Source organism: Staurois parvus, unplaced genomic scaffold (assembly GCF_062004578.1).
Source record: "Staurois parvus isolate SC_StPar_1 unplaced genomic scaffold, SC_StPar_1.0 ptg000682l, whole genome shotgun sequence".
Classification (NCBI taxonomy): Eukaryota; Metazoa; Chordata; class Amphibia; order Anura; family Ranidae; genus Staurois; species Staurois parvus.
In genome coordinates, this window is record NW_028318478.1 from 1,074,398 (window position 1) to 1,093,564 (window position 19,167).

General features: G+C 42.6%; 1 protein-coding gene across 2 annotated transcripts in view; it reads left to right on the forward strand.

Annotated features, from left to right (window-relative positions):
* The window catches only part of TERB2 (telomere repeat binding bouquet formation protein 2), a 50,523-nt gene extending 32,065 nt beyond the window's left edge, over positions 1-18,458 (forward strand). The window contains exons 5-7 of one of the 2 annotated variants that reach the window (XM_089652371.1): positions 12,479-12,540; positions 16,464-16,552; positions 18,240-18,458. In XM_089652371.1, the coding sequence (XP_089508497.1) occupies positions 12,479-12,540; positions 16,464-16,552; positions 18,240-18,331 (243 nt within the window). In that variant the 3' untranslated portion in view covers positions 18,332-18,458. Of the gene's footprint in view, positions 1-3,419; positions 4,243-12,478; positions 12,542-16,463; positions 16,553-18,239 lie in introns of those variants that run through there. The other variant, XR_016305856.1, reaches the window with a different exon arrangement.
* Positions 18,459-19,167: the final 709 nt, after the last annotated feature.

Here is a 19,167-nt window from a genome sequence, read left to right on the forward strand (position 1 = left end):
GCATTCTCCAAGAGTGAATTTGATGTGGGATGTGCAAAAAGTGCCAAACACCAAATACGTCTTAAAGAGGATAAGCCATTCAGGGAGAGAGTTCGACGGATTCCTTTAGGGGACTTGGAAGACCTGCGTGAGCAACTGGCAGAGTTGAAAGGGGCAGGTATAATCCGAGAGTCCCGGAGTCCATATGCTTCTCCAATAGTGGTGGTACGGAAGAAGAATGGTGCATTGAGGCTGTGTATTGATTATCGGACGCTGAACAGAAGGACCATTCCTGACCAATACACCACCCCAAGAATAGAAGACGCTTTGCAGAGTCTATCAGGGGCCAAGTGGTTTAGCGTGTTGGATTTGAAGAGCGGATACTATCAAATTCCCATGCACCCTGAAGACCGAGAGAAGACCGCTTTTATTACCCCGGTGGGGTTCTTTGAATTCGACCGCATGCCACAAGGCCTGTCCGGTGCCCCAGCCACTTTCCAGAGGTTAATGGAGAAGACGGTTGGAGACATGAACCTGATAGAGGTATTGGTGTACCTAGATGATATCATTGTCTTTGGCAAGACTCTGGAGGAGCACGAAGAGCGTCTAGAGAAGGTACTGAAGAGACTCCATGATGAGGGGTTGAAGTTATCCCTGGAGAAGTTCCAGTTCTATCAACCCTCGGTTAACTACCTTGGCCACATTGTGTCTGCTGATGGAGTGGCCACCGACCCCCAGAAGCTAGAGGCCGTCACTTCCTGGCCAAGGTCTACTAATGTGACCGAACTTAGGTCATTTCTAGGATTCTGTTCCTACTACAGAAGATTTGTTGAGGGATTCGCTAAAACAGCTCGCCCACTCAACGAACTACTGAAGAGTGGAGAGGAAGACGATGACCCAGATCTGCCAAAACTTGTTCGATCAGCTGGAGGTCCTAGGAAACCCAGAGAGTCCATTCAAGAACAGTGGACTGCTCAGTGTGAAGAGGCTTTCAGACAGCTGAAGTGGAATCTAACCACTGCTCCAGTTCTAGCCTATGCAGACCCAACCAAGCCATACAAGCTGCATGTTGATGCTAGCAGAGATGGGTTGGGCGGGGTGCTGTATCAAGAGCATGACGGGCACCTTCGGCCTGTTGCCTATGTGAGTCGGAGCTTGGCACCCACTGAGAAGAACTATCCCACACACAAGCTCGAATTTCTGGCTCTAAAGTGGGCAGTAGTGGATAAGCTGAGAGATTACTTGTACAGTGCTGAATTCATGATCAAGACCGACAATAACCCTCTCACCTATATCCTCACTACGGCGCAGTTAGATGCCACAGGTCACAGATGGCTGGCTGCCTTATCTGAATTCACTTTCAGTCTGAAATATCGACCAGGAGTTGGAAACAAAGATGCGGATGCATTGTCAAGAAGGCCTCATTGTTCCAGGGACTATACTGAAGAATGGACTCAGCTGACTCCCGAAGGGGTACAAGCCTTATGTCAAGGAGCAGAACACCAAGCTGGAGGAGGATCCAGGGCCAAAGATCTTGGAGTGTCAGCCGCTGGTGTTCCCAGATGTTACTGCAACGTCACCCAAGTCGGGGATGAAGGCCTGCCAAAACTCTCCAAGAAAGACTTGCGAAGGGATCAGTTGGAAGACCCTCTCTGTAGCTTGGCATTGAAAGCCTTGGAGAGCCAATGCCCTGACTTGCTCCTCACTGACTCCCTTAAGGAAGCCCGTCTACTACACCGAGAGTGGGATCGGTTGCAGTTGCACCAAGGGGTGGTCTACCGAAGGGGCCCCTCTGGAGATCCTGGAGAAAGATGGCAGTTGTTCCTGCCAGAAAAACACAGAGAGACAGTATTAACTGCTTTGCACGATAGTCATGGTCACTTAGGACCCGACAGGACCTTCCACCTGGTGAGGGACAGATTCTACTGGCCCTGCATGCGAGCTGAAGTTGAGGGTTACTGTCACTCCTGCATTAGGTGCATCCAAAGGAAGACTTTGCCTCACCGAGCTGCCCCAATGGGCCACCTTCAGAGTCAGGGACCCATGGAGCTGGTGTGCATTGATTTTCTAAGCTTGGAGCCTGATTTGAGTGGACAGGGAAATATCCTAGTAGTAACTGATCACTTCACTAGGTATGCCCAGGCTTTTCCCACGAGAGACCAACAAGCACCCACGGTGGCCAAGATCTTGGTGGAAAAATTCTTTGTGCACTATGGTCTACCTCAACGCATCCATTCTGATCAAGGGCGAGACTTTGAAAGCAGTCTCATCAAGAAACTGTTAGATCTTTTGGGCATCAGGAAGTCTAGAACCACCCCATACCATCCTCAGGGAGATCCCCAACCAGAGAGATTCAACAGAACCCTCTTGGATATGCTTGGGACTCTGACTTCTGAGAAAAGCAGCACTGGAGCAAGCACATAGCAGATATCGTGCATGCTTATAATAGCACCACAAACGATGCCACAGGATACTCTCCCTATCGTCTGATGTTCGGGCGCGAGGCCCGGCTGCCAGTAGATTTGGCTTTTGGCACGTCCATAGACCGTACCTCTGCAACCTCACACAGAGGATATGTGGACCGCCTGCGGAAAAGTCTGAAGGCTGCCTATGACAAGGCCCAAGCTGCCTCAGATGCCCGAGGACAGAGAAATAAAAGAAACTTTGACCTCCGGGTGCGAGTGCAGGACTTACAGCCGGGTGACAAGGTGCTGCCGAGAAACCTGGGTGTCCCGGGAAGACACAAATTGGCTGACCGGTGGAAATCGCAGCCCTATGTCATCTGCAAACAGCTGCCAGGACTCCCAGTGTACCAGATCCGGCCAGAGGGAAGCACAGGCCCGCTGAAAACATGGCATCGTAATCATTTGTTGCCTCTATCTGAAGCAGTTTGTGTTCCACTACAGCCAGATCCACAGTCATCATCCAGGGCCCCCCAGAGATCTCGGCCAGTGACTCGGTTTCAGTCTTTGCTTCAGCCTGCAGAAGATGGAGACAGCGAAGATGAAGAGATGGGAATGGATTGGCTGTGGTTGTCTCAGATGCCTGAATCTGCTATCCCTCCTTCTCCTTCCACAGTGATCGACACCGGGATACTCAGGCCCGATGCTCCTGTGTTTGTGCCTCGGAGTCCACTAATTGAAGAGCTGAAAGACTCTCAATCCTCTTTGATGACAGCAGAACCTGCAGACTTTCCATCCTTTATTGAAGAGGAAGTTAGAGATGAAGCTAAAATGCAGGAAGAGGAGAAGGTTGATGATGAAGAAGAGACCCGTGTGCTTGCAACCCCAGAGCCTAAAGAACAGCGAGAGCGTAGGGTTCTTCACCCACCAAAGAGATTAACATATGATACTTTGGGTGAGAGCTCTGAAGAGGTCATTCTCACTGCAAAAAGGACTCTTGAAGCACCTGATCCTTCCACCGCAGATTTGGGGGTTGACAATACTGACTCACCCCCTGACACATCTGGCTGGGCCATTCCAATTAAGGTGGCTTGTAGGCGGGACAACCTTCCATCCTATGTTAACTGGTGGGAGGTTCCTCTGCCAAGATTTTATGAGAATGTAAATTGTTTGGTTTCCTGTGTGTACTAATTTGTTTTCTCCGCGTGTATATATCAAGCATGTACCAGGTCAAGGATTGTTACTGCCTTTGGAAGACCAAAGGTTCTTTGGTGGGGGGAGTGTGTAGCAGGAGATATTAATCCTGTCTCATGGCTGTGATCTGCTGACTGGCCTCTCCTGTGTAACCTGACACTTGACCTGACACAGACAAAGCAGTGAGGGATTTCAGCCCCCCCTTTCTCCTCTCAGACTGTAAGAGAGAGAGAGAGCCAATTATAAGAGCCATTAAAGGAGCCAATGACAAGGACTCTTTCAAGCAGGAAGTGCAGCTGCAAAGCATTGTGGACGATGGAGTTTTGAACAGAAACGGCCTTATAGGCTGATATGGAGATAGAATAAAAATAAAGAACTACGAAAGCCATCATGCTTAGGGAGAGGAGAATGAAGGGATCCATCTTGGGTTTCTCCTGAAGGAGAGGGAGATTGCATGTGGCAGGAGAGAGATTGGACCTGGAAAAGAAGTGCTTTTGGGCAGTGCACTGGATGCTTGGTTATCTGGATCAGACAAAGGAACATCCAAACTGAAAGAAGTGGTCTACAGTACAGTGCCTACACTGACAGTGTGAAGTGCTCATCGTGAGGTGACCAGAGGAACCTGTCATTTCCAGGACGATCGTTTGGGCCTTTGTCACAGGATCTGGTGAGAGGGATTTCTCCCACTGTCAGATGACAGGAACATTGCACATATACAGAGACATCATACCTTGCTCATATTCACCAGGCACTGGGTTGTGTAGATGGCCCTGCTGAACAGACACCATGTTCACTTTGCTATACAAATACTGCCACAGGATTACAATTACACTTTAAGTGTTTAAGGAGTTTAAGTGCACCAACAAAAGTGGCTAGCTGAAGATCCCAACATTCATCCAGTTACAAAGAGACTAAAGTTACTGCTGTCATACGAGCACGCGCATGCGTAGTCAGGCCTCTATATTGCATGGTGTGTGAGGGAATAGCTTTACCTTGAAAGTAGCTATTAAACATCAGTTGGGTACAGTGTTTTCCTATTGGGGCATGGTGTCGGGGGGGTTAGAAGGGAGAAGTCTGACACAACAGAGAGTCATTCTTCTGCTCTCCTTCTGCTTGGACATCATGGGGCCCATTTTATGAAGAGGAGTTAAATCCACTTTGAGGGCGCCATTTAAGTGTTTGCCTCTGCTCTTGGGGTTATTCATGGTTGGAATCCCCTAAGAGCAGCCTGAGTGTAAAAGTGAGTTATATTGCTTTCTGTCACAGTATTTGTTGTTCTCTTGATTCTCCTAACATATACCTGTTGTTAATGTTTATTACTTCCCATAGAGGTCTACAGTAAAGCTGATCTCTGTGTTTTATTATAAAGTGTGTGCTTTTCATTGGTCCTTGCACTTACACTATTGCCAGGTGTGCCAGTGTGGGCTGAGACAGTTCTTGGGGTTGAGAGGCAGAGTGGCGGAGTGAACAAACTTAAGCAGCCCCTTCGGGGGTTCCGCTACAGGTGTATTTTAAATGATAGAGACAGAATATGGAAAACCCATCCATGACCCATCTTCACTGTTCTGACTGAGGGAAGAAGGTTCTCATCCAAGATTTTACAATACATGGCCCTGTCCATTGGCCCCTCAATTCAGCAAAGTCAACTTGTACCTTTAGCAGAGAAACAGCCCCAAAGCATGTTTCCACCTCCATGTTTGACTGTAGGGATGTTGTTTTTTAGGGTTATAGTTAGCATTTTTCTTTCTCCAAACGCGGAGAGTCAAATTAATGTCAATGAGCTCAATTTTGGTCTTATCTGACTACAGCATTTTCTCACATTCCTTCTTTGAAACATTTAGATGTTTACTGGCAAACATCAGATGGGCCTGTACATGTGCCTTCTTGGGGAGGGGGACCTTGTTGGCACTGCAGGATTTTAGTCCATTGCGGCGTATTGTGTTACCAGTGGTTTGTTTAGTGACTGTGGTCCCAACTGCCTTGAGATCATTCACATGCTCCTCCCGTGTATTTCTGGGCTGATCCCTCACTTTTGCCATGATCATCCTTACCTCATGAGTCGAAATCTTGCATGTAGCTCCAGACAGAGGGCGATTGATGGTTATTTTGTATTTCTTCCATGTGCTAATAACCGCTCCAACTGTTGTCTGCTTTTAGCCAAGCTTCTTGCTGATGGCCTTGTAGCCCATTCCAGCCTTGTGCAGGTCTACAATCCTGTCCCTGACAGCCTTTGACAGCTCTTTGGTCTTGCCCATGGTGATGGTGAGGTTTGAATGGAAGAAAGAGATTCTGTGAACAGGTGTCTTTTATACACATGAGTTATCAATAGGAGCACCTTCTTAACCTCCCTAGTGGTCTGATTATGTCAGTATTTCTGTGCTCAAAGCAGTACATTTTTTTGCATGGAAATATGTATTTTTTTTATTGTAGGCCTGTAATTTTTAGGAATAACTCACTGAAATCTGTCCGAACAAGAGTCTAGTAAACATCCCGTGTATGTTAAAAATTGAAACACGAAATCATAAATTATAGTTTAATAAATAATCATAAAAAATAATAATAAATTTAATTCAATAATATAATCAAACCAAAAACACTGAAATTTGAAATATACGCAAAGTTCACACATCACTGAGCAAAGTCGCAAAATCGTTTTCAGTGTCTGATGACGAATTTCCCCACGAACCATTATCACTCAATTCTGCAAGTAGTTCTAATTTACTATCGCTGTTCTCTAGCTGGTCTAAAGGGACGCTGTTTGGATGCCATGGACATTTCTCAGTTTCCAGGCAGAAAGAACGGTATAAATGCAGGCAGGGCACAGGACAAAGCACTCGGGACAAAATGTATGTGAAATAGTTTGATACAGTAATGTTTTACTATGTGATTTTAGTGTATTTAGTGAATGTCACTTTTTCACATTTTTAAATTTCCCGCTGTTCCTTCCCCGTACGTCCCGACGTCGCGGGGAACGGAACTCAGAAGACGGATGCCGGCATGGGCCAGAAGGCATAGCCGGGGACACTGGAGGAGGGACATCGGGGGAGCGAAGGACAAAGTAAGTGAAGAAGCAAGGTATTCCCGAGTGTAGCTCGGGGTTACCGCTTGTGGTGCTGAAACTTTACCCCAAGCTACACTCGGGAATACCTCCAGGTTAAATTGACAGGACTAATCTGTGTACCACATGAGCACATAGTCAGTCTGTGGGAGCCAGAATTATGGTTAGTTGGTTGGGGATCAAATACTTATTTTACTCACTGAACTGCAATTCAATTTAGAACATTTGTAGTATGTGTTTTTTCTGGATTTTTGGTTGATATTCTGTCTATCATTTCAAATACACACATGATAAAAATTATAGACCCTTAATTTCTTTGTAAGTGGGCAAACTTACAAAATCTGCAGGGGATCAAATACTTATTTTCCCCACTGTATATAGTTATTAACAAAGATACCTACAGATGAAGGTTGGAGCAAAGTTCAGTAGCAGGGGCCCCTAAGGATGGTAGGTCTTTGTGTTGGAGAACAAAACACAAGGTCAGCACTCACAGGGGTATCCTCCAACTGTTGTCCAACAAGCCTGAATGAAGCTTCTCACTAGCAAGAACTGTGGTGTGGCACTAGAACTCAGAGTCAGCCTGCCTTTTCTGTGCTTTAGTTTCTTCCTATTAGTTTCTAATCTGACATACAACTGGACCTCTAGCTACCATAACTGTTCATCAGATGCCTTACCCAGCTCTAGCCTATGCTGTTTATTGAGCTAAACTAAAACTAGCTAAAGAATCCAATACCAGATGGGATAGGGTTAACTAGAATAACAAGAGCTGCATATAAACTCTATTGCAATAAACAGGTTTGCCTAGGAATATACTGAAAGGTGACCAGTACGTACAGATAGTAGCACAGACTTAGCTATCTGCCACTGTGCATGTGAGATAATAACAATAGGACAGAAACTCGTCTGCCACTACTATGATTCAGAAATACACTCCTGAACCTATGGACAACTATTGTTAAACTATTGGAACATTGGAATAATTGTATAATAGTGCTTCTGATGTGGGTGAAAATACAGAGGCAGTAGCAACCCGTCTGTATAAGACCATTTGGCTCAGTTTTCTCTCTCTCTTCAATTCCTCCTTCTGGGTTTTCAAATCGCCTTCCTGAGGCAAGAAGTGTTAATACATACGGTAAGTATACATAACACTGTGATTTTAGTAGCTAAATGTAGAGGACAGCAGATCCCTATGATTGATTAAGATGGCTTGAGATGGAGCTAGCACTTTTTTTTTTTCAAATCCTCAAAGTGTCTGTAGACCTTCACATCGTCTCTGCTTTTTATGTTCAATTGACATTAAAAAAGCAATGCATTAGAAAGAAAAAAAAAATTAAAATATTGTTCTTGGATATTCTTTACAGTGGTCAAGTGACCACTTTCCTGCTTTTCAAATGAAAAGGGCAAAACCTTTTTTTTTAGTTTTGGATAGAGCGGAGTGGAATTAGAACCCCTGTCAGTTTTTATTGCTGTCTCTGTCCCTATTAGGGAGACACACCCTCTCTATTTGTCCTGTTTACTATTATTATTAAAAGTGAAAGTAACAAAATCCCAACTTTTGTTTGTCCCCAGAAAAGTAATAAAGGGGAAATGTTCCAATGGGTACACTAGTTCTGGTTACCTGGGGGTCCCTGAGGGATTCCCATAATTTGCAGGGATTTTCTCTTACTTCCTGTTTGGCTATGAGACAGGAAATGAAGGGAAATCTGTAAAATGGGACAAAGATGGTGAAAAAAATCTGACAGGGGTTATAACCCTCTCTTGCTCTATCTAAAATAGGAAAAAAAATTTTGCTTTACGTCAGCAGTGCTTGGGGGTACTAAGCTCTAGTGTGTCTTGTGTGCTAGTGATGTTACCTTCAGCCTACGGTACTGCAATGCACAGCATGTATATTCCCACTGCAGGATTGTTTTGCTCTAGAATAGCAGCAAGGCTCCATGCAGGAACTGCTGTCAATCATACTTCAAGACTTGTTACAGGCTGTGGAGTGGGCTACAGATAATGAGAATAGGAAAGCATGCCGTATGTAACTACAGCTTCCTGAGATCATGGATGGACACATGTGACAATGCTCAGAAGGTAGCTCTAGTTAGTGTAGTCATACCAATGCAGAAATTAGAGAAAATGGATTGGGTCAGCAAGTATTTCAGACTTCTATGTTCTGTCTCTCCAATCTAAGCATTGATAGTGTGATCTCTGTAACTTACAGTTGTGATGAGATAGCGATAACTTCAACCTCAGTTGGATACCACAGTCAGTGACTCAATCGATAAGACATCTTGTAGATCTTGTGAAGTTTATTCCATAAACTGAGAGAATCTTACAACAATGAACATTCGATAGGTCAAAAGATCATGTTTCCTGCTTTATGACATGAGGCTAGAGTTGCAATGCATTTCTGGGAAAGGGGTAGAGCTATCTATACAGCATTAACTAAACCAAAGGAAAGGGAGGAGCAGAAACAAAATATAGAAACACTTAAAGGCATATGACAGTCAATATGACAGCCATGTGAAACATGAGATTCTTTATTGCATGATTTTGGAAAAACAATAGGCAAAATAACCTAAGAATTTTACAGGAAGGCAATGCAGAATTTTTTTAATTTTGGGTTTACAGACACTTTAAAGTAAACCTGTACGGGGAGAGTTAATAGGGTTATGGAGGCTGTCACTGCTGATCATGCTTTCTAAAATTGTTGGAAGCTTGGCTGTCGCAGACATCATTATTTACTGATCCAGTACATGCGGACAGTGTGAGAAGTCAGAGTGGTGTCAGATCTCCTTGTCTGCATAATTTTCCAGGTCCATGATGTAAAAAGTACTGAAGCTGATCAATCAGCATAAAAAACAGAAATCAATCATTTTCAGGAGGGCAGTTATGGCAGCTACCATAGGACTTTTTAAAAATGTAAATGTGCCAATCAAAGTACAGTGCCTTGAAAAAGCGTTCATACCCCTTAAAATGTTCCACATTTTGTCATGCTATAACGAGAGACAATACAGTTCAATACAAGAGGGTCAGGAGGTCCCTGCTCCTTGGAGCTTACAATCTAAGAGGGAGGGGCTAGTGGTACAAAAGGTAGTAACTGTGGGGGATGGACTGGTAGGAGGAATGGTACATTCCCTCTGTTCTGGGTGTCTTTTTTCTGGGCTGTGAGGGGGAGTATATCTATCTAGGCTGGATATTCTTTTGCACATTGGGACATTCCTGCTGTTTTTTCTTACTGGACTTTTATCATTTAATTTTCATTTTTATTTATTTAATTTTTATTTTTAAATTTACTGATTTTTTATTTACTTTATTATATTATTGCATTTTTATATGATGAATTTCTTGGAGGTTCGCCAATGGAAGATTTGCACATGGTAATAGGGATTGCACATATAGTCACCTGTGAATATGTTATGAATTTATTTTTCATAAGTTTAATTTTATTCATTTAATGAGTCACAGTATATCAACTATCACTTATATATAATTTTATTTTATTTATTTACAAGCACTTTTTAAACTAGCGCACGGTAATTATTTAAATTATTTGTTACAAAACGCACATCACATGAGAGTGGGCATAATAACCAGCGATCTAGCACACGTATACCATACCTCGCTGGCTCGCAAGCTTATTTGTTTGTATCTTGGAGATGTTGCGGAGGGGAAGTCTACGAGATTTGAACAGCGATTGGATTTGAGGCGGAAAGGACAGATGGGAGTCCAGGATTACACCTAGTACCCTGGCATGAGGGGAGGGACTGATGTTTCTGTTATTGATCTTGATGGAGAAGTCAGGGGAGGGGGCACGGGATGAGGGGAATACTAAGAGCTCAGTTTTGGAAAGATTGAGTTTGAGGAAGTGGAGTGACATCCATGCTGATATGTCACTTAGTAGGTTAGTAATGCGAGTGGAGACTAAAGGGGTGAGGTGAGGGGTAGAAAGATAGATTTGTGTGTCAACAGCATAGAGATGGTAATTAAAGCCATGGGAGTTTATCAAGTGACCAAGGGAGGAGGTGTAGATGGTGAATAGTAGGGGTCCAAGGACAGAACCTTGAGGGATCCCTACAGAAAGTAGAAGTGGAGAGGAGGAGCCAGAGTTATAGGTAACGCTGAAGGAGCGCTGCGATAGGTAGGAGGAGAACTAGGAAAGAGCAGAGTCTCGGAGGCCAAAAGATCAGAGTTTTTTGAGGAGTTTTTTGTGAAGTGGAAGGAAAATGATAAATGTTTTCAAAATATTTTACAAATAAATATCTGAAAAGTGTGCTGTGCATTTGTATCTAGTGGAACCAATTGCCTTCAGAAGTCACCTAATTATTAAATAGAGTCCACCTGTGTGTAATTTAATCTCAATATAAATACAGCTGTTCTGTGAAGCCCTCAGAGGTTTGTTAGAGAACATTAGTGAACAAACAGCATCATGAAGGCCAAGGAACATACCAGACAGGTCAGGGATAAAGTTGTGGATACGTTTAAAGCAGGGTTAGGTTATAAAAAAATATCCCAAGCTTTGAACATCTTACAGAGCACTATTCAGTTGATCATCCGAAATGGAAAGAGTGTGGCAACTGCAAACCTACCAAGACATGGCCGTCCACCTAAACTGACAGGCTGCGAAAGGAGGGGTAACTCTGGAGGAGCTGCAGAGATCCACAGCTCAGGTGGGAGGATCTGTTCACAGGACAACTATTAGTTGTGCACTCCACAAATCTGGCCTTTATGGAAGAGTGGCAAGAAGAAAGCCATTGTTGAAAGAAAGCCATAAGAAGTCTTGTTTGGGAGAAGCCATGTGGGGGATACAGCAAACATGTGGAAGATTGTGCTTTGGTCAGATGAGACCAAAATTGAAGTTTAGCCTAAAAGCAAAACGCTATGTGTGGTGGAAAATGAACACTACACATCACCCTGAACACACCATCCCCACTGTAAAACATGGTGGTGACAGCATCATGTTGTGGGGATGTTTTTTTTTTTAAGCAGGGACAGGGAAGCTGGTCACAGTTGATGGGAGGATGGATGGAGCCAAATACAGGGCAATCTTAGAAGAAAACCTGTTAGAGTCTGCAAAAGACTTGAGACTGGGATGGAGGTTCACCTTCCAGCAGGACAACAACCCTAAACATACAGCCAGAGCTAAAATGGAATGGTTTAGATCAAAGCATATTCATGTGTTAGAATGGCACGGTCAAAGTCCAGACCTAAATCCAATTGAGAATCTGTGGCAAGACTTGAAAATTGCTTCACAGATTCTCTCCACCCAATCTGATAGAGCTTGAGCTATTTTGCAAAGAAGAATGGGCAAAAATTTCACTCTCTAGATGTGCAAAGCTGGTAGAGACATCCCCAAAAAGACTTGCAGCTGGAATTGCAGCAAAAGGTGGTTCTACAAAGTATTGACTCAAGGAGGCTAAATGCAAATGCACGCCACACTTTTCAAATACGTATTTGTAAAAACTTTTGAAAACCATTTCTCATTTTCCTTCCACTTTACAATTATGTGCCACTTTGTGTTGGTCTATCACATAAAATCCCAATAAAATACATTTATGTTTTTGGCTGTAACATTACGAAACGTGGAAAATTTTAAGGGGTATGAATACATTTTCAAGGCACTGTACTTTGATTGGCACATTGCATTAGAGTTGTGCTGTTTACATTTTTTAAACATCCTATAGTAGCTGCCATAACTGACCTGAAAATGACAAAATGTGGAAAATTGTAAGGGGTATGCATACTTTTTCAAGGCACTGTACATCACAATATTTTTTTTTCTGCTTCACTGCTGGTATAGGCATGTATTCTGTGCGTGGAGTGATCTATACTACAACTAAAATATGTTTGTTGGCTTTAGGATGTCAAAACCTTGTGTGGTGCTGAAGAGGATGATCACGGGAGTCCAGCATGTGATTTAAGGTAAGGAGCAACAATTGCAGTAAACAAGTCTTGAGAGAAATATGGAGGATGCCATTGCTGACTTCCTTCTGAAAATGCTGGATGTCTGGCTCTTTTGCAGACCACTGTTTTCAATATATTTCAGTTCACAAACCTGTAACAAGTATGCAGATCAGAAACATCTGAAGTCCTTATCTCCATACGTCTTTCAAGTCAGTGACTCAATGTATTGAAGCAAGCAGGTCTACATGACAGCCAGCATGTACCACAGGAAAATATTATACAGTCATGGCCGAAATTGTTGGCACCCTTGATATTTTTCCTGAAAATCAAGTATTTCACACAAAAAAGGTATTGCATTAACACATGTTTTGCTATACACATGTTTATTCCCTTTGTATGTATTGGAACAAATATAAAACAGAGGCAGAAAAGCAAATATGACATAATGTCACACAAAACCCCAAAAATGGGCTGGACAAAAGTATTGGCACCCTTAACTTAATATTTGGTTGCACACCCTTTGGAAAACATAACTGAAATCAGTCGCTTCCTATAACCATCAATAAGCTTCTGACACCTCTCACCCGGAATTTTGGACCACTCTTCCTTTGCAAACAGCTCCAGGTCTCTCTTATTGGAAGGACACCTTTTCCCAACAGCAATTTTAAGATCTCTCCACAGGTGTTCAATGGGATTTAGATCTGGGCTCATTGCTGGCCACTTCAGAACTCTCCAGCGCTTCTTTGCCATCCATTTCTGAGTGCTTTTTGACGTATGTTTGGGGTCATTGTCCTGCTGGAAGACCCAGGATCTTGGACGCAAACCCAGCTTTCTGACACTGGGCCCTACAGTGCGACCCAAAATCCTTTGGTAATCCTCAGATTTCATGATGCCTTGCACACAGTCAAGGCACCCAGTGCCAGAGGCAGCAAAACAACCCCAAAACATCATTGAACCTCCACCATATTTTACCGTAGGTACTGTGTTTTGTTCTTTGTAGGCCTCATTCCGTTTTCGGTAAACAGTAGAATGATGTGCTTTACCGAAAAGCTCTATCTTGGTCTCATCTGTCCACAAGACGTTTTCCCAGAAGGCTTTTGGCTTACTCAAGTACATTTTGGCAAACTGTAGTCTTGCTTTTTTATGTCTCTGTGTCAGCAGTGGGGTCCTCCTGGGTCTCCTGCCATAGCGTTTCATTTCATTTAAATGTCGACGGATAGTTCGCGCTGACACTGATGCTCCCTGAGCCTGCAGGACAGCTTGAATGTCTTTGGAACATGTTTGGGGCTGCTTATCCACCATCCGGACTATTCTGCGTTGCAATCTTTCATCAATTTTCCTCATCCGTCCACGACCAGGGAGATTAGCTACAGTGCCATGGGTTGCAAACTTCTTGATAATGTTGCGCACTGTGGACAAAGGCAAATCTAGTTCTCTGGAGATGGACTTGTAACCTTGAGATTGTTGATATTTTGCCACAATTTTGGTTCTCAGGTCCTCAGACAGTTCTCGTCTCCTCTTTCTGTTGTCCATGCTTAGTGTGGCACAGACAGACACACAATGCAAAGGTTAAGTGAACGTCTCTCCTTTTTATCTGCTTTCAGGTGTGATTTCTATATTGCCCACACCTGTTACTTGCCCCAGGTGAGTTTACAGGAGCATCACATGCTTGTAACATTCTTATTTATCCGCAGTTGTGAAAGGGTGCCAATACTTTTGTCCAGCCCATTTTTGGAGGTTTGTGTGACATTATGTCGAATTTGCTTTCTTTCCTCCCTTTTTTTGTTTTGTCCCAATACACACAAAGGGAATAAACATGTGTATAGCAAAACATGTGTTAATGCAATACGTTTCGTGAGAAATACATGATTTCCTGGAGAAATATCAAGGGTGCCAACAATTTCGGCCATGACTGTATTTAAAGCTAAACTCCAGGCATATATGAAAGAAACACATTATTGCAGCCATTTATTTATATATTAATACTTGATTACATTTTTTTTTTTAAATGTAAGCAGTGTAGGTACTTGAATTCAACTTGTTACCAGCCTCTTGCAGTCCCTGTACAGCAAGGCTCAAACTGGAGGAGCGAGAAGCAGCACAAGGAGCCAGTCATTTGTACTAAAATGTTAGAAGCATGCTGATAATCGGAAAGAGCAGAGTGGCAGACAGATGTGCTTCTCAGTCAGATGTTTCTCCTTTAACTGTCTAGTCCAGTGTTTTTCAACCTTTTTTGTGCAAAGGCACACTTTTTTCATGAAAAAAATCACGAGGCACACCACCATTAGAAAATGTTAAAAAAATTTACCTCTGTGCCTATATTGACTATATATAAAGTAATTCTCTTGAATAGGAATCAAACACAAAGAAATTATTTTATAATTACTTTATTATGAAATAATAAAGTATTTTATAATTGGACCCGGGGGCCGGACCAAGAGTAGATGAATGATGTGTATGTGTCATCCATAGTAAGTATAGTAATATTCCCCCATAGTAAGCATAGTAATTAATCCCCCATATAGTAATTCATCCTCCATATAGTAATTCATCCCCCATAGTAATTCATCCCTCATATAGTATTTCATCCCCCCATATAGTATTTCATCCCCCCATATAGTATTTCATCCCCCCATATAGTATTTCATCCCTCATATAGTAATTCATCCCTCATATAGTATTTCATCCCTCATATAGTATTTCATCCCTCATATAGTATTTCATCCCCCATATAGTATTTCATCCCCCCATATAGTATTTCATCCCCTCATATAGTATTTCATCCCTCATATAGTATTTCATCCCCCCATATAGTATTTCATCCCTCATACAGTAATTCATCCCTCATATAGTAATTCATCCCCCATATAGTATTTCATCCCTCATATAGTATTTCATCCCCCCATATAGTATTTCATCCCTCATATAGTAATTCATCCCCCCATATAGTATTTCATCCCCCCATATAGTATTTCATCCCCCCATATAGTATTTCATCCCTCATATAGTAATTCATCCCTGATATAGTAATTCATCCCCCATATAGTATTTCATCCCCCCATATAGTATTTCATCCCTCATAAAGTAATTCATCCCTCATATAGTATTTCATCCCCCACAGTACTATTCCCCCCCCCCCTTCTAGTAAGCCAAGTCCCCCGTGTCAATTCACTTACCTTTTGCGTTCCTCTCGCTGTCTTCCCGCGCCGTTCGGGTCTTCAGGGCGGACTGTGAGAGGAGCCTAGCTCCCCTCCCCTCACGTTCGGCACGCTGCCCCGCCTACACACATCCTGACAGCCACATCCGCAAGCCGGATTAAAAGGTCCGCGTGGACTTTTGGGGCTGCCAACCGAGAGGAGGCAGGGGAGCGGCCGACCGAGAGGAGGGAGGGGAGCAGGCGCCCGGCACACAGAAGAGCCGCATTAGACTGGGTAAAGAGCCGCATGTGGCTCGCGAGCCGCGGCTTGCCGACCACTGAATCATTAGATTCTAATGATTGGTCTATTTGTGAGCCGAAGCCACATGTTACAGATGAAATTGGAATTTTTCCCACGGCACACCAGACAATATCTCACGGCACACTAGTGTGCCGCGGCACAGTGGTTGAAAAACGCTGGTCTAGTCACAGGCAGGGGGAGGACAAGACTTGAAAGTTTTACTTAAAGTGTTAGTACACCTTTACAGAAAAAATATAAAGCTCACTAACACCATACACCCTCCTCAACCCCTGGTCCACTGTCAGCTTGTCCAGCCCTTTGGGGATTGGATATCACGGCTCTTCTCTCTATTCTCTGTGTAGTGCTTCTTGAACAGATCAGAGTGATTCTGATTGGTCAGTGCCATCGCAGAGCATCCTTCTGTTGGTTCTGATTGACTCAGGAAGCAGGTCTCCTTCATAGACCTATGTGAAATATGACAGTGCCATTTTCTGTTATGTGTAGGAATAAGGACTTGATGTCTGATAGTGGATCCTCTGATGCTGGGATACGTCATACCTTTCAGAATTATCCTGGAAATAACATACACACAGGTAAACTACTTTAAGTATTGCATTTCATTAAAAAAATAACAGCTGATTACCAAGTTAAAGCTGAACTTCTGGTATTATTTCTTTATTCACTTGTCAACCATGGCAATTTTATAAATCTTTTGTATACACATTAATATTAGCATTTTTTGATAGAAATTACTTTTTTAACAATTTTTCTTTACTGAAAATTAGTATAACAGGGACATGAGATACAGTGGAGAAGACACAACAGAAAATAATGGAATGGGTGTTAGAAGCATGACTAATATCATGTCATAATAGAAGATGAATTAGAAAGGCAATAATACAATGCAGTTGACATCATCAAAATTGAATCATCTCCTCCACATGATGAAGGGAAGGAGGGAGGGGGAGAGAAGGGAAAGGATGGAAGGGCAAAGCAAGGTTGGTGGGAGAGGGAAAAAGAACAGGTGAAACACATAACATCAATTGTACTAACAGGGTAAATGTAATATAGGAGGTATGCATGAGGATCCAGTCACTACGCAGTGTAGGATATAACTTCCACAGGATGTCACATGATGAAATGCGTCGAGCGGAGGTAACTTCACACGCATGTGGAACCCAGAAGTGGTGATTGTAACAGTGTTTTAAAGGGGATGTTACTTTTTAATGTATGTGAGTGTATTTTATTACAGTGTTTGGAGATTATTACAGTGTTTGGAGAGTTTTCATCTGGGGTACTGTGGAGCAGTGTTTGGAGGACCCTGTAACAATGAGAGGGCCATGGGGAGAAGGACTCTGATTGGGCTACTATTTGATCGGTACTTCTGGTAAGCCTTTGTCCACTTTGAGCACGGGTGTCTGGGTGCCATAAAGGCTGGTGTACGGTATCTTAAACAGGGACAGTGCATTTTTTGTGTAAGTGGATATAGTGCATGCATTGGGAATTGGGTTTAAAAGATGCTACGCGATAATTTGTTTTTGGTTTGGTTTGCATACTGAGAATATTCTATGGATGTTATTGCATGTAGAAGAAATAGAGTAGAAAATTTGATCACATAAAGTTTGTGCAGAAATACTATTCTGACCTGCATCTGATAGTGGGTCATATAATCATCTTGCGAGAATTCCATCTGCATATTATTAAAAGTTTGAGAGAAGCTTGTAAGATTTTTATGTAATGCATTATTCACCTACGCATGGCTAGTGGGTCAACGGTTTCTGGTGAGCGGTCTACCTGCCTGACTATATGATTTGTGAGCTATGAATGATTAATGCTTGTGAGTAGATTATGTATTTATCTGAATTTACTGCAGATTGATATACTACACTATGAGATTTTCTCACTGGAGTGCTGGGCTGTGAAGGGGCTGTCTCAGGCTCTCAGTGGTTCACTGAGAGGCTGAGACAGGTGTCAGTCCAGAATTCTGGGTGGATCTTTTCAGATCCTGGACCGACTCCATCCGACTGTGATGTCAGCTGACCAAAAAATGGGTCACAGAAATGCAGAACGGACTGCACTCCTGTGATCCAAAGAAGTGTAGCCAAAAAAACTTTGGCATACTTCTCATTTAATTTTAGTGGTGCTTTTTATGTTTTTTAAAATATTTTTATTGATTTTATTATTTTTTAAAACACATTTTTTTCTTTATTTAACTTTATCGCCATCATGGGGGCGAGGGGGGGTTGTTTCTCAGTGCATTAAGTAGATGTTCTCTTGTAGGTTATGTTTCCATTGACCAGCTGAAGAAATTTCCAGGAGAGCTGCATGATTTCACACCTGACTCCTCAGAATATTTAGTTTACTGTATTTAATCTCCAAGTTACAAATTTTAAGAAATAAAAATGTGTTGACTGATATGTTAAAATATGTTTTCAATATTTTATGTAATGTTTTTGCATTGGATTTCTGCACAAAAAATAAATACCGTGATCAAACTGATATTGACAGTTACGCTCTTTTGAATTATTGAGAAAAAATCGTGTTTCTCCAAGTTAAAAATTGAACACAGAGAGTGAGACCATCTTGAATCAGCCACGGAAATTAGATATGGCAATCTAGAGTTGCTGAAGTCTCAATACTGGAGTCCCCAGGTGAATACTTAAGCCGCAATCCTGTCCACGGCCTCCAAGGTTTGTTTACATCCAGCCAGCAGGTGGGCAGTCTATGCAGTCCATGGCATATGGCCTGAAGAAGCTGTCTTGGACATTTTACTGTTTTGTTGATCCTGAGGTGTACTTCAATTTCTCTGAAATTCAGAGCCCTAAGCTGTTACAACTGTTAGACTCCCCACACAGGTTCCATTCCTTTTTTTCTGAATGTTCTTCTTTGCTGACTAAACAGCAGTAGTCTTTCTTTATCTTCACATTTATCGTGGACTTTAAATTCATTCATTTGAGCACAGTGTAAACAAATTTATCATGTCACAAGGAAATCAAAGTGCATGTCCATTAGAACCGGTGGTTTACTGATGCCAAGAACCCTAAATGGTCTTTTTACTATTGTAATGCTCACCCCTGAAGGAGCTGCTGAGTATTGCATCCCCCTATATCCTGCACAGCCAGACAGCACACATTTTCTGACTTCCACTCAAAGTCAGTAACCAGTCCATGAGCTTGTTTTTCTTGTTTTATTTAGGGGATAAACAACT